The 16,709-nt window shown below is 38.2% G+C and overlaps 1 protein-coding gene across 4 annotated transcripts in view; it reads left to right on the top strand.

The window, feature by feature from the left end:
* The window catches only part of LOC107227251 (octopamine receptor beta-3R), an 87,791-nt gene that overhangs the window by 40,603 nt on the left and 30,479 nt on the right, over positions 1-16,709 (top strand). The window contains exons 1-2 of one of the 4 annotated variants that reach the window (XM_015668345.2): positions 12,118-14,951; positions 16,376-16,673. The exons of the other annotated variants lie outside the window; for them this stretch is intronic. Of the exons in view, the coding sequence (XP_015523831.2) occupies positions 14,274-14,951; positions 16,376-16,673 (976 nt within the window). The 5' untranslated portion in view covers positions 12,118-14,273. Of the gene's footprint in view, positions 1-12,117; positions 14,952-16,375; positions 16,674-16,709 lie in introns of those variants that run through there. 4 annotated transcript variants of the gene reach the window in all.

Raw genomic sequence — 16,709 nt, forward strand, 5'->3', positions numbered from 1 at the left:
ATTTGAAAAAAGCGCAGTAGAGCTTACCACAAAATTTTTACTTCCTCTTTGAAAATTGAATATCGTCAACGAAACTTGACCGATATTTTCTAATTTCATGCGCGATGGAAAGCCCTTCGAAAGTTTTGAGCTTTTCACGAAATGCGGCAAATTTCGAGCTAATAAATCAGACGCGAGAGCGAAATCTCGATGAAAGTCCGAAAGTCCAACGTATCAAGAGGATTTGCCGCAGAGCCTCTTAGACTGCGAAGACGGGTTTTTCAGTCACTTTGTAAAATTGGCTGATCAATTTACCCAGTGTTTCAAAGTGCTTCTTACAATATTCTGAGCTTCCTCAGCGAGTGTTTTAATCATCATTGATTCGTCATTGAGCTGAGTGTGCTGAAATTCATTCAACATCTCGAAATACTAAAATCGTGTCTTCGTGATTGGAAAAAAACCATTGTTTGTGCTTTTTTGTATTTTCTCTGTTTCCTCGAGAATAAAAAAAAAAGCAATTCACGTCGTCACAAGCAACCGATTTCATTAAATATATATACACCTTAGCATGGGTGACGCGATATTACTGTGATTTTGAACCCACCGTTTTTTCTTTTTTTTTTTTTTATCAACTTCCGTTAAATCGCGAAAAGTAAAAATATAACCCAACTATTTTTGGTTCCTCTGCTTAATACGTTCGTAAAATTTTTTCCTACGCATAGATTCAATTCTTGCGGTTCAATCGTGGCTTTGCGTAGCTGATCGTCGGATATGACATCGGTATAATTTTCTCATCAATACATCCGACGGAGAGGATCGCGAATAATCCATCGGCAGAGGCGGGAATTATCGATAAATAATCAAGGCGGAGTTGTTATACCTATTCGGTGGTACATAATCAGGCCTGAGAGACTAGCGGCCCTTTTTCTGGCGATCCATATTTTCTGCATGCAGGAAAAGCTCCCGCGACTCGAGCTTACATCCACCTCGCCTTGCCTTGCCCCACACTGCAATGTCCAATGTGTCAAGTTCATCAGCTAAAAATCGATATTCCCGCACGCCGAGGGGATCGCAAACAAGGACAGGCTTCTTAAAGCTAAGGTCCATGCTGCAAGCGCGGAAAGCTTGCGCCTCGAGTCTCCGAATTGTCATTCGATGCTTAGCTAGAGAACTAATTTCGCAGGAATTGTCAGATTTCTTCGGAATTTCGAAAACAACTTCAGTTTTTTTCAACGTTTCAAGAAAACGTCAGTTATAACGCGTTTGCATTTACAGCTGTGAGAAATTTGATAATCAATTCGTTCTACAAAAAAATCAAATTACAATTTGTAAATTGCGACGGTAATGTTGTTTGTTACTGGAAATAAAGTTGTAACACAAATCACATCCGTACATTTTTCCAGATGAGCGTTTACCAGAAATTTTAAATCAAATGCAGCGATTGACTGTGTTGGGAAATTGTGATTAGATCGAATCAAGATATTTAATACAATTAAAAAGTTTCTTTTCATCCGAATGAAAAAACGAACTACTCCAATAATTGTAATTCAACCAAAATTAACGATTGGTACAAATGCAAATTACATCTGTCTTGTTTCGATCTAAATACAGAATAAAAATTGCGTTCACCCAAATTACAAAATATAAATGTAATTTATAATTTACTTGTTACAAATCGTTATTGGAGCGGTCTCTGAAACTGATTTTAACTGATTTAGAATACTGCAGACCAGGGATTCAAAAACTTGGATTAATCAATAATTTCAAGCAGCTATTTTGAGACACGTAAATTTATATGAAATCTTATTTCGTCCTTTGACTGCTTTTAAATTATCTCTGTTTGATCTCTTCGCAAAATCCTGTAATATCTGATCGAATTTCACATCAGAATCAGATTATTGTTCTTATCATGAAATTTATGCAAAGCTCGATTTTATAAATACGTAGGTTATAAAGTCTCATACGATTCAATTGTTCAATTATATTATTAAACACCATATCATGAGATCCGTTAAACCGTAGACAAAATTTCGGTCCATGGTATGTAAGTAGTAGAAAATTGTTCAAAAAATTATTTCCATGAAGTATCGCAACGGTTTTTTAAATGCATAAAATACGACGGCGTTCCACGAAATTTGATCAATTATAATATATAGTATGTGGATATAAAATGCCAAGAAATCGTGCGTAATTTTCTGGATTCTCTGTCGAATCGTGTGAAAATTCCATATTAAATATAACGTTGAATCCTACTTATGGTCGTCTGAAATCTATTCAAGTCCATTTCATTGCTGTAAAATCTAGTGGAGCTTACTGGAAAACATAAACTGTGAAATTCTATTAGACCCCAGAGATAATGAAATCTCATGTAGGTAATACTGCAGACTTGAGAGGAATTTTGTCAAGGTTTCGTAATAATTTGAGATCTTTGAGACTCGACGCGGTATCGTCGAAATCTGAAAATCATTTATTCCCCTCGTAACAAAAACACTCGTGTATAATAACTTGGGTTACGTATCACTAATTGATTGGCCCGAGGTCAACAGGTATTTCGTCTTTGATACGTTATTTTTTTATGATTTTTTTTTTTTGATACGTTCAATTTTTCGTGCTCTTGTCTAATTTGATCTTGACTGTGACTTCAGAAGATTGGACGATATCATACTTCTTTAGATATGCCTGAAAGACATGAAACAAACAGTTTTTGTAACTTCCATAAAGTATCGGATTTATTATTTTGATTTTCTTGTCTAGACTGCGAGGATATTGTACCAGTGTTTTCTGTAGCTTTTGTCCGAATTTGTAATTCCGTCATTATATTTAAGAGTGAGAGGGATGACGATTGTATGAGGGAATGATTAACGGAACATTATATCTCGATAAGTTTATACAAAATTATCGTTAGGACTTCGTTATTGTTGTTTTTTTTTTTTTTTCTTTTTCAGCTCACATGAAATGTTTTTTAAAAGCGAACAAAATGGCAATTTTAAACTCGTTTTGTCCATACGCTATAAGCAAAAATATATGGAAAACCATTTCTTTTAAATGGACCATATTTAACGAGACTTGGTAATAAAAAATTTTGAAAAAAACTATGACCGAAATATCAGAATTCGATGAAAAACATCCGAATAATGCTCGCGAATGGAATTTGTCCACATTGACTTTGGTCACAACTGTTCAACTTTCGTGTAATCACCATGAATTTATTCATTTCATCATTTCAATTTTTTATTCCATCAAACTTTCCTCAAGACTGTATACCAAGGACCAAAGTATCTTTGTTCTTTCTCTTCATTAAATCGGAGACTCGATTCCAGGGTCAACAAATTTTTTAGTCCAATTCCAAGCCGCAAACATCGAGAAAAGAAGAAAAGCACATAGCACAAAAAAATATCGTGCGGGTGCCCTGAAACCTTTGGTTCATTTAACAGGAAACTCTCTGTATACTTTTCAAGCTGCTCGGTGAATTCAAATGTTATTTAGGAAGAGGGAAACGGAAATTGCGTATCGAATACCGTGTGGTCTGATATTTGTTTTACAAGAAGATGAAGAGGAAGAAATAGAAGAAGGATGTCGATTCAGTTTTTTCTGTGTCGTTTTTTCTATTTTTATTTTAGATTTTTTCCACGATTTTTTTCATACTGCGTCTATGCCTCTATATATGAATATACATACATACATACACACATATATATATATATATATGTATATATGTTATACTTCCTTTTGTGCCTCTCTTGAAGCAAAGCCGACCTCTCATCCCTTGCTTTCGATCAAATAGCGGAGGCAATTTTTTCCCCCGCAGAAAAAAAACGAACCCATTCAAAACCGAGGTGTGAAAAAAAATTGTGTGGGCGGGATAGAAAAAAAAAAAAAACAATGTGAAAACAAAGAAGGGAAGCATAAAAAAATAAAGATAGGAATCTTGGAAAATATGCATTTTTTCACGCTCGCTCAGTGTAAATATACTCGACGTTCTCCACCCTCGCCATTTTTTTTTTTTTTTTTGATTCCGTCTCGCCGTTCATTTGTTGTGACAAAGTGACTTGAGGAAAGTAAGTCTGCCAGAACTTTAAAACTGTTTCACTTGCGTTTGGAGATCTTGGACGGTCTCATGCTTTCCAATTTCGATGTACAGAGAAACATCAACATCCGCGGTGCTCAGTGTGTATGAGAAAAAAATCCCGATCCATGAAAAGAGTTTAAAAAAATTGCGCGATAATCTTCCAAAGAGAGAAATTTACAATGTTTTCGTACCACAGTCAAAAAATATATTAAATTCTGCAAGATGAAAAAGGAGAAAGACGGATCCAAGCGACTGATGGATAAATGATTTATTTATTTTTTTAAACCCTTACATAATAGAACAAATTTTTTCATTATTTATTTCCGTTATTTCTTAAGCGGTGAGTATAAAAAAGAGTCTAGATTTTTGTTGGTTTGAAAGTAAAAAATTAGACAAGCTTAACTTGGATGATCATAAAACACTGTCCTTCGAATGCACTCTAGCCCAAATTTTTGATAAGACTCATACTTCAGACTCACTATCAGCCTGTCACCCTTCTTACAAGACCGAAACTGCAGAAGTAAGAAGTAAGTTTCGGATAAACTTTTGGATTGACTCAATTTTGTTGAATTTAGGAAAAGTCTCGAGTTGTCCTTTCTTCTTTCTTACCGTAATTTTGTTTCGCGCCTTTTTCTCGTACTACTAGTTTTTTTTTCCTTTTCTTTTTCCTTCATTTATCTTGTTTCTTCTCAACGTTCCTCAAGAATTTTCTACGACGTACCGCGCGGTGACATTTAACTCGGTCAGGGAACGCTTGAAAATCCAATAGGTACATTTTTAGAAGTAATTTTACGAGCGGTTAATTTCTAATACAGAAAACACCGAACAGCAATTTCAAAGAGGTGAAAAAAAAAAAAAAAAAAAAAACGGTTCAGAATCAAATCATTTTCACGAATAAAATAGAGTTTCAATTTCATTGCTGGTTAAATTCGTGAAAATTTTACTGACTGAAAATATGTAAGCAAGCATCGAAGCACGTTTGAACGTAATTTAATATCGTGCATAATAAATCACATGGTTGCGACAATTGTTGTGAATTTGTAAACTTTTTTTCTGTGTCGTATTTGTTCTTCCAACAACTCGTAACAGCGTAAAAACTCTTTTCAACCCCGAATCATATCCAATTGGTAATATTGTGCGCGTGCAAAGAATTCATAACATAATCACGGGAGCAGAGCGCGTTTGCTAGTTCAAATTTTCTATTGAAATACGTTGGCAAAAAGCGGGCGAGCCAACGACAAAGCCCGACCGAATTGCAATTCGCAATTTGCAATTTGTGATACCGAATTGCGGAGAGCGGTTGATCATTCGTAATAATTGCTTGCGCGGATTACATCGAATCATAAACAGCACCTCGGTGACCTTAAAAGCTGGCGTACACGGAGGGCTAGACGACCAAGACAAATACGTCTCGCCCTGAGATCGATTCACAGTTCAGTTAATTGCTCCAAACACTAAGCAGCCAGAGCTTGAGCTTAGACGAGGGCCTGAGGCAGCTGCATTGAATAGTCGAATTCCAGTCGCACAAATACGACTTCTGTATGATTAGCTCGTTATTCGTCGGTGATAATGGACATTGGCTTTGCCGTAAGCTCATCGTTGTCTCGACTAAAACATGCGTAAGCCGATAAGCGCCGACTGAGAGAAATTTTTAGTTCCGGTTACCGCTCAGTCCTTGACTATTTTCATTTTTTACCATAAATTTAACGCTTGTGCAAGAATAAATCGACGTTAAAGCCTTGTTTAACTAAAAAAGTAGAGTAAACCTCAGAAACTGATTTTGCGTTGCAATTAGCAAAAAAGGATCGACAGTAGGGCAAAATGGTTAGGCGTACTTCGTTTTTCGTAATTCCAACGATATTCAAACAGTTTTTTTTTAACGATACCTGTTTTACTGAATTTTTATAGTTACCGTGGCAAATGAAATTTTTCTCAGTGCAGACTGTCGTTCAGCGAGTCGGAAAAGGAGAGAACAACGTTTCGATTAAGAGATGAAGTGATCGTTGAGGCAATCATCATCTGATTTCAGAATGCGGTGTCGATGATAACCATGGCTGAGTCAGGAGTCAGAAAAAAAGGAAAATACCGCGTTCAAAAGTTTGTAAAAAAGTAGACGCGAGACATTTTGAAACTATAACTTACCGGTCTCGATCTGCGGAAATTTATGTTTCAGGCATTTTACTGGAATAAGCAAATTTCCATTCTTCTGTATTCAGAAATCAATGTGATACCTGACGTGTGATTAACCTAACGTAACCAAGAATCATTCTGACCTAAGTGATTCCAACCTAAATCAGAATCATTCTAAACAAAGTTGTCATAAACTGGGTTGGAATCTTTCTGACCTAAGTCGTACTAACCTTGATTAGAAATATTCGAACCTAAGATATTCTGACCTGACTTAAAATAACTCTGACCCAAGATGTTCCAGCCTGTGTCAGAATCATTCTAATCTAAGTCGTCATAACCCGAGTTAGAATCGTTCTAACCCAAGTCAGAATCATGCTAATCCAAGTCGTCATAATCCGAGTTAGAATCGTTCTAACCTAAGCCGTTCTAGCTTAAGTTAAAATCATTCCAGCCCAACACGATCTCACCGAAGTCAGAATCATCGTAACCCAAGTGGTTTTAACCTAAGATAAATTCATTCTAACCCAAGTCGTCATAATCTAAGCTAGAGTCGTTCTGACTCTGAAAAGTCTAAATAACATGTTACTGTGTGACGAAGTTTGGTCAAAAAAGAAAAAAAAAACATTTCCGACGAAGACAAAAATGGTCTTCCAAAGTGGGACCTTTCACGTTCCGCGTGGATTCTGCTCCTCGAGAATTAGAAACCTCGAGAACAAAACGTCAACTAAAATCGCGTCTGACTAGGTTGAGGTGTAAATTTTCGAGCCTGGTTAACTGCATTACAGCCAATCACCGGCTGGATTTGAACCGAGAGTAAAACAGCTCGCTCCTGCGGGAGTCTGGAAGGGAGACTTACGTATTAATTAGCAATGACTCAAAGCTACTTAACTTACACCGTATTCGTGTTAACGTGGCGCAGTCTGTTGATGAAAAGTACATAAGGATTTGAATAAATCGTCGATGGGCAATTAAGCTCAATGAAATTTGGCGAATTTCGAATCGAAAGTAGTAGAGACTTTGGTGCAACGGCAGACTGCGACGGGTAACTTGACCCGGGTCTCGGTAGGAAAGTTAACGAGCGTCGTACAGCCAAAGCGGGAAGTTACGGAGAGTCAGGAGGTGTTTTATTATCCGGTGTTTGTCATCACGCAATACATTCGCTGTGCGTTTGTAGGAGGAATTAGGAACACTGACTGCTAACCCCGAGTCTCTAATCTCTGAGGATTTAATTATAACTTCTATCAATTAATTAACCGACTGTTTAGTAATCCTGGCGGGGGTTACACAACCTTGCCATAACCAGCTGCGATATTATCTCTCAATAGTTGACTAGACGGTTATATAGTCGAAAGCTGCCAGCTCAACAAACTTGTACCACTGGAATAATTTGATAAAGACCAGATAAGACTCGAGATGGTACATCGGGGTGAGATTCGAGAGAACACGGAGAGAAATTTTTTATTTTTTTTTTTTTACCAAAGTTCGAACCCTCGCCGAGGGACTTTGCGAGAACTTCTCCAACAGTCGTCGGAGAGTTCTAAGAAGAAAGGACGAACTTGAAAACGTCTCAGCGGTCGTTGCTAATTGGTAGTAAGAAATTCACGTATCGAACTTGTCGATGTCAGAAGATAACAATTTTTATTTAAACCCTATTAATCTGCAAAATTGGTTATTCTACAGATTTTTCGGCGCGAGTTTCGACGCACAGTTTTCATTAAAGATCAGGATTCACGATCGGGTATAATCTTCGGAAATTGAGCTTCATGTGAGAAAACGAAAACTTCCTTTCGGATCAGAGTATTAGAAAATTTCCGAGAGTGTTATAAAAGTTGAATACCGCCTCAGAGAATAAAAAAAGAAATAAACAAGTTTTCGAAATCTATCCGCACGTTTGAAAGTACTTCAAGTAATTTTAATAACGTCAACGCGTGACTTTAAATTTTGTAATAACTTACTTTCATGGAACAATTCATTTATTAAGGCTTCGTGAAGCGTATAAAACGCTGCTTTGAAAATTTTCGACAAACAAGTCAGCTAAAGTGAACGAAAGATTAACTGTTTTAACGAGGGAGGGTGCAAATGTAGCAAGATTAGAATATAGAAGAGTTCAAATGTCGAATTTTCAAAAAAGTGAAGATCTACCTCATGGAATTTTAAAATATACAATGTCCAAAAATGGAAAAGTTAGAAAAAATCCAAAATACGAAATTGACACAGTGAATAAGGACATAACAAAACAAAACGTTTACAGAATCATGAAAATCTCATCGATTCTACATTTCGATTTTCTTTATTTTGACTTCTCGATACTTCGACTCTGTATTGTAAATTTTTTTTTCAAAATTTTGTAATTCTATTAAACAGATATTTGCGTCACTATATAATTCGATATTACGGCCCTGCCACGTTTTGTGATCCGTTTCAATTTCGGTTCCACGGACTGAGCGATCTTAGAATGATCACAAAAGTGACCGAGTTCGATTTCTTGCTTATTAAAGAAATTACATCGCAGCTACGTCATCTTTGAAGCCTTAGCGAAAATTCGTCACTAGTCCTTTGAACTTGTCGTTTGTGCAAACTGCGATGCAAAAACCGCAAATAACTCAAGGATGCTAGAAGGGCGAGCGCTTCTTCGTGGCTGTGGGTGAAGGAGGGTCGAGATGCGGGTTTGGTTCGAAGCAACAGGCTAGGCGTAGGCAAAGAGAGACAAGCCCTTAATTGCCGAGTGTAGGTAGCAGAAATTACGGAGCAACACCGCTCAAAGTATCGGATTTCGATTTTGGATTACGTTAGAAATTACGCAATTTTATACAAACCTTACAAATTCCGTTCTAAAATTTAGTGTCCTAGGACTTACATTTTCGTCCACACCGATTTTTATCACCATTCGTTTGGCAGTAAATTTGAATTATTATTGTTTTTTTTTTTTTTTTTTTTCACCAAGAAATGATTAAATTCAGTTGATAAGATTTAGAAAGAAGTTTAACCGGAAGCTCGTAACCCGTTTGAAAATTTTGAAAACATACGTTGTGCTTCGAAGTGAGAAGAGAACCTTGTTCTTTGTTTCAGATGCAGTTTTTTTTTTTTTTTCTTCTTTTTTTGTTTTTACAAAATGTTTTCCAATTTTATTCGGAAATGAATTTTCTTCCCGCCCGGATGAATAACTATTTCCAAGCTTTTCGTCACAATCGTTTACACTTCGCCCCGTCACTTTACACCCGTACGTGTTTAATCTTCTTAATGAAGAATTTCTCGGCGCTTCTTTAATGTTTCTCTACGTTACGGGTAGCGACGCAAAACGTAATTCCCGTCAGGTTGTAGAAAATATTGGAGCGAAATACCGCTGATTGCATTTGACATTCAGTCTGGTTCGTAAAGTTACGTAATATAGGTACTTATATTACATAACAATCGGGGGAAGTGGTATCGATGGTAATAAATATAAAAAAGTCGTGGGTTTGCCGGTAAATTTAACGCGAAACGTGAGAGGAAATGAAATTCGCTAAGTAAGTGTATCGAAAATATTTCAAGGATTTTCCAATCGAATGTCAAAAGTATAATCGAATAAATAGAAAGCAAAGAAAGACGGAAAATTTTTGCAGAAAACTTTATTTAAATTCCACACCGCTCCGACCTGCCGACTGTTGCTTTCACAAGATCTTTCACACGAACTTCTTCACGTACGTGCTCCGAACGAAAATTATGCAAAATCAGTCGTCGAAATATTTCAAAAATACGAGATCCGTGAATAAATTGGATAAGTTATTCGTTTCTTGGGTTAAAAAAGAACGTATTTTACGATTGGCTTACATTAGGTTTCATATTCGCGTCAAAGACGACAGATTCAATATCGGTTCGAAAATTTTCGACGGTTTAATTGATAGTGGGATGATATTCATTTTCAGCATTACGGTATGCCGAAACAGAAAATAATCAATCAATTCCTTCGTTGAATTACCGTAAGTTTTCTCGACGAGCTTCGGTGAGAAATTTGAAAAATGTCAGGAATCAATATTTTTTTCGCAACCTGTACCGACGAACGACGAACACCAAAGGCTTAAGTATGCGCAAAGTTCAGCGACCTGTAATCGGTATTTCGGAGGTATTTTGATTAATATTTTTCCTTCCTGTGCCTCATTATACCCCGAATTGCTGGCAGCAGGCAATATAACCGTGCAATGATAAACTTCGATAAGGTTTTCACCGGTTTCAGTAGATGTAATCACATATTTCGCGTGTTATTAAACCTCGCGACCCAATTTTCGAATTACGCATCTATTTCACATTTTTTTAGAAAATTATTCAAAGAAAAATCTAAAGTTAAATGAAAAACAAAGGTCAAAAATGAATACATCGTCGAACCATTTTTTGACACGTCAAAACACCTGACCAAATCAAAAATGTATTTTTTTTCGAACCTCAGTAATAAAGTGTTTCATTGAATAGGCAAGTTTCGTTTCTTGGTGTGTTTTTACACAGTATGACGTTGCAAATAATTGCCATCTACGAGTATAATTCAATGTCACGTGACGCTCCGCGCATTTCACAACGTACCTTACAAGCTCAATTTACGATTCTTTTTGCAACGTAGTAAGTTTCATCCTTTTGACCCGACGTGACGCATAGCTGAAGCAATGGAGAAAGCGTGAAAACAAAATAAATAAATAAAACACAACGAGACGAATGAATAAATAATAAAATCATCGCACTGAAGCGACGTTCTATCTCAAGTGGCTCGTGGATCGATCAAAAGAAGCCTTCGTGGTACGCTTAAAAGCTTTAAAGCCGAGAACCGTGTTAAATGCGAAAATTGATAGATAAATATGAGTTGAGTTGAATGGGGCAATATTGAGTGGGTGAGATGACGAAGGAATTACGCGTCATGTATCGTATATGAAGCTTGCCAATTAGTAGATTCCTATAGTAAATTTCGCTCGAGTTGCTGGTCAAATTACCGCTACATTCTCTAGATCGTAAAAAGAGAAAAAAAAGTAAAAATGTCAAGCAAGTAATTTACAAATCTCGTATCGCAAAATGTATGGTTATAAAAATAGTTTTTCGATCTTGATCAACGAATATAATATTTGAACTGTAAGGTTAGTTTGTTTTACAATTTACCGGTAGAAGATTTTTGAATTTGAATAGAAGGATCTTTACAGTCTTACACTTAGTGCTAAAAAAAACTACGTTGGTTGCGAATACATTTGATATTCCACTTTTTTAATCTAAAGACAGCCGAATGATCCAAGTTAAATTGACTAAAGTGCCGAAGTTGATTGTTTGTTCAAATATAATATACCGTCAATTCGCATTCGTACAGTAAATATAATCATTACAAATTAAAAAAATATTCGTCGTCCTGTAGCTAAATTTTGTAAATTGTAACCAGTGGTCTTTTATAACGACATCCAATTGTGAAATAATCTCCCGCGATTCTGCATTATATACATATAACAATAGTAGACTGTCGGAAAGATGGAAAAATTATTTAAAAAAAAAAAAAAATACCCGAGAGAAAGAAGCATAAAAAAAAACAAAAAAAATTTTATGCTTAAACAGTGAAATGTCATTACAAATAGCTGTTCGCGTGACAAATAACCGGTAGTGAAAACTTTTCAGAGGGTTCAATTGTCAAGGTTGAGCTTTTGTCGCTACGCGCGTAATACGTATAGGTGGATAAAATCGAAGCATTGTGGGAGAAAAGAGGGGATGGAAGTTTCACCCGTTGAATATAACGAGGTGGCGGCTGCACCCTTAGCATTTTCAAACGTCAAGGTTTTTCCCAATTGTGCAAAAGCGATGTACCTACATCAGAAGCAATTGTCTCTTGGGGGGGGGGGGGGTCGAAGAGGGGGGAGCTTGCGGTCATGTCAGCCATACTCGATGCGTCGTCGGGCAGTTTAGTTTCGAATCGAATTTTTCCTCCGTCGACAACAACGCGCGGCGCCGTTGTGCGTCGCGACGCTCAGTCTGCCGGCGTCGTTCGAGGACGTCGCGTACATATACTGGTGTCTCTTTTCTCAACGTCAAAGTTTTACCCAACGGAACGGAACGTTAAACAAAACCCACGTCAATTGTGATTCGGTCTTGTTGTACAATGCATACGTATACACGTATGTCGCATGTAACCAGATATAGCACAAGCGTACACGCGTACGAATGAGACACGGTGATAAACGAGGAGGATGAAATTATCCCAACGCTAACCTTCCTCTCATTTGTGTTAATATGAAATTTAATTATTTTTGTGGTTTTACCGTGCTTTGTACGTACGATGATGATTACATGATGTCGCAAAACGCGGTGTTTAAACTTATACGTTTACGTTCATTCAGCGTCAATATTATTCGTTTGAAAAATTCAAATTGACTTTGGGATAAAAAATGTTACGTCTTTACGTGATAACAGTAATGATAAACAAAAATAATGATGACGATAAAAATTGTTGTTTCTTGACGGATATTGGAGAAATGAGATTAACTTCCGACGAAAAATATTTCACTCACACTTTCGTTGATTACTTTTATCAGAGCTTTTAAAATCCCCCTTTCAATTCTCTCGCTTGACAATAATGTTGTCGGAGAAGCGGACTTGTACCTTGAGTATAAGCACCGAGCATTCAAAATTGCATCAATCGTAATTCGAAGTACGAAAGCTTCGAGCGTGAAGATGATAGAGTGAAAATGAGCAAACAGTTTGCACTGTTGTTTCCAAATTTAACGTCACGTATTTTCGATTAAACAATGTTTTTTTCACGAAAAAATAAAAGTTCTGATGTGAAATTTTTTTTTCAAAATCTCTCGAAAGACGTGAAAGCTAAGAGAAATTTCAGTGATCACTGCGTATCTCTAAACATATTCGAACGAGGACGTTTGAGAAGCGAATAAATTACATATGAATTCATCTCCGCGTACTATTTTCCTTGCCTCGTCAATTTAAATTCCTCTCGAAATAAAAAAGGAAAATAAAAAGTATGTATACTGTTATCGATAAGAATCTGTTTCGTTTTACGGACTAAGAATTTCGCGATTATTCGTAGCTTTTGACACTGTCATAATTTTCGACAAGTCGAGGGCGATTTTTCGCTCGAGTGTCGTCAGACGTGTTATTGAAGTGTCCAAAATCTTGGCAAGCGTATACGAAATCTTATTAATACTCCAAAATACGACCGCTGTAAGAGAACTGCGCTATTTAATACTTGTGACATAAAGTGCAGAGAGCGTGATCGTCTCGGAGTTGATCTATCGCGTAAAATAACTAAAATAAAAAAAGAAAACTCATCCTTGTTTGGATACACTAAATAATCCAAATTGAGAGCTCTGAAATCGACGCAATTTATCTCAGCGGGCACGGAAGCAAACACTAACCGCAGATGCCTCAACGAAAATTAACTACTGCTGCTGAACGCTCTTCATCAACTCTAGAAATAACCATTAAACAAACGCGTTGTATTATAGATGAACAGAGAGAGAGAGAGAGAGAAGTAGCGCACTGCAAGCGCACCCGGAAATTTGCAAATACTAAAACACGCACTCCGACTTCCGATCTGGCAGTTGTTGGCGTTACGTTGAGACAAACAGTGCGGCTTAATGTAATCGACGATTGTATGTTATAAGCGGTTCAGTGTACCTGGCTTGTACAGTGTCCGGTAATTTACTCTCTGTTATCGCTTCGGGTACATGTAACGTCTTTCAGACATGAAAATAATATATCCATCTGTGTTATATATATATATATATCTTTTCTTTTTCTGGCTACTGTATTTGTTGCCTTACGTCCGTCAAACAATGTTTTGTTGATGTTTTGGCTACGTTTCGTATAATACCAGTCGAAAGCTAGAGTGCAGACATTGGAAAAGCACGAGATCAAATTTCTTTCACGTACTATTTGAATAACGTGTACCACACCATCAATTTGCAAGTAGTTAATGATCAATTCAATAATACGACTTCCAACGTTCATTGATTCAGTTCCTTTCCATGTTCTTGAAAAAGTGCAACGGTAATTGAAGCAAAAAAAAAAAAACACTCAGAGCAGTATCTTGGACTGTAAAAGGTGGCGCTCCGCCTTCGAGGGATACTGAGATGTACAGTTGATGAATATCAGGCGAGGAATGGAATTGGCGAGCAAGTGTCCAGACCTGGAAAGAAACAGATTGTCAAGTAGCCTGGACATAGAAAGCCTGAACGAGTTTGGATTCGACTTGGTGAACACAGGTGTGGTACCGACGAGTTCGACGCCATCGGCAACAGAGGCGGACGTAGCCAGCGTGTCGAGTCATCAAGTGCACTTGAACGTCCCATTCACGGTGATTAAGGGCGTGATCATGGTGAGCATAATGACTACCGCGGTTCTGGGCAACGCTCTCGTGATAGCCAGTGTACGAAGGCACCGGAAACTCCGGGTACCGACCAACTGCTACGTGGTGAGCTTGGCGGCCGCCGACCTCCTCGTAGCCATGTGCGCCATGACCTTCAACGCCTCGGTCGAGCTTTCGGGGCGTTGGGTGTTCGGCAGGTTCATGTGCGACGTCTGGAGCTCCCTCGACGTCTACTTTTCGAGCGCTTCCATCCTCCACCTCTGCTGCATAAGCGTGGATAGGTATTACGCCATCGTACGACCCCTTGAATACCCCATAATAATGCGGCGGGCCACCGTAACTCTGATGCTTGGAAGCGCCTGGCTTCTTCCCGCCCTCATCAGCTTCATACCCATATTCCTTGGATGGTACACCACCCAGGATCATCTGGACTTTCTCACGAGCCATCCGGAGGTACGCGACTATCGATTCTTCCGACCCTGCCTGCTTCCACAACCACTTAGCGACACTTTCTCCCACCTCTTTTCGTCCTTGCGTCTGCTCGGTCACACGACCGAAATCGACCTGCTTATTTTACTGTACTTGACAATCGTACTCATACCTTTTTTTAAAGCAGATCCGAACGTCAGTCTGACTTCAAAAAGTCGAAAGCACGTCTAGGTGAAGTTCTAATCAACCAAACAGTTCGGACAAAGCTCAAAGTCTGGCTCAATGATGAATCTATACTTTGAGGTTCTGGAACATTTTTCTTCTGGACGAAAATCACAGCTTTTCTTACAACAGATCCATTCACAGTCAAACGTGAATTCTGCGTCTGAAAGTCTCTTTCTACAAAATCGCTTCATATTTTTATAATTTAGTGTCTCTGACCTGTGTAATATTTCACCATAGTGTTAATCTTGAACTAATAATTAAACAACATGATTTGCTGTTACTTTCTTTCCTTCTCATTCTAACCGCACCCATCTTAATACTCCAACATTCCAAGAGTCTTGACTCGTGGATCGTCACCCTGATTTCAACTCAAGACTCTGACCCACAAGTGGTAAACTCCTTATCGATAATCACTTTTAAAGATTCTCTGTTCTTTCCGGTTGGCGATGAACTTTCGTAAGTATATCCACTGGCTCAATTCACTCCGGTCGCTTCATAAAACGGCGTGCTCATTTCAGTTGAGGATCAAGACTCCGAATGAGAAGATAAAAGTCCCAGATATATTTTTGCTTCAATCAGGGAACCACGAGATCCGATAAGCTTCGAACAATTCAATCTTGTATTGCTTGCTGAAAATTAGGTAACCTGATAACCGCCGCTTGCTTTTCTCACCAAGCCGAATCCAATTTCCGAACAATTCCATTTCATTATCTCACGTTATGATTTCACCGGTGACGTTATTGCGCAGCGAATAAGGGTCGAGCAACACCCACGACTTCGGGGTTACCCGTATAAGCCAAATAGAAATATGCCATTTATCAAAGAGTCGAAGGAGTGAGTTGATAGCAATCCCCAAAGGGGCCTTTAGCGACTGGTTTATTTGTTCTTAAATTGCGTATCTCCTAACGCCTCGATTACACCTTTTGTTTTATGCAGGATAACGTTTCTCTCGAGGTTAAATTAATTAAAATCGTGGGTCGAGAGGAAACACGATTCGACGCATTTACGTTAGAGATCCTATCTTGTTAACCAGAATTATTTCACTTCCCTCCGTCAGCACCGTCAGACCTCGCAAGCAAATGACCTCGCGTGTTACGATATTGGAGTTTCCGATTCAGTTTTCCTCCTTCCGATGGCGATTTGTCCCGGGTAAACCTTGAACCAATAGATAAAAATTATAACAAATATTAAAGTATAAAGGTGAAAACGTTTGGGTAAATCAGGTGTGCGGATTCGTGGTGAACCGAGCTTACGCGGTGATCAGTTCCTCGGTATCATTCTGGATTCCGGGTGTAGTGATGATCGTCATGTATTGCAAGATATACAAGGAGGCGATAAGGCAGAGGAAGGCCCTCAGCCGAGCTTCGAGCAACACTGTCCTGAACAGTGTTCATCTCCACCGAGTTTCCACCTCGCGTCACCACTCAAGGGCCTCTCATCAGCTTTTGCTCCATCCCAGCGACGCCAGTGATTCCCGACGTCCTTCGTACAGAACCGCCACCGAGCTCAATGCCGAAAACGGTGAGTATAAATGGGGGATAAAGTTTGGTAAACTAT

The sequence above is a fragment of the Neodiprion lecontei genome, chromosome 3, assembly GCF_021901455.1.
Source record: "Neodiprion lecontei isolate iyNeoLeco1 chromosome 3, iyNeoLeco1.1, whole genome shotgun sequence".
Lineage (NCBI taxonomy): Eukaryota > Metazoa > Arthropoda > Insecta > Hymenoptera > Diprionidae > Neodiprion > Neodiprion lecontei.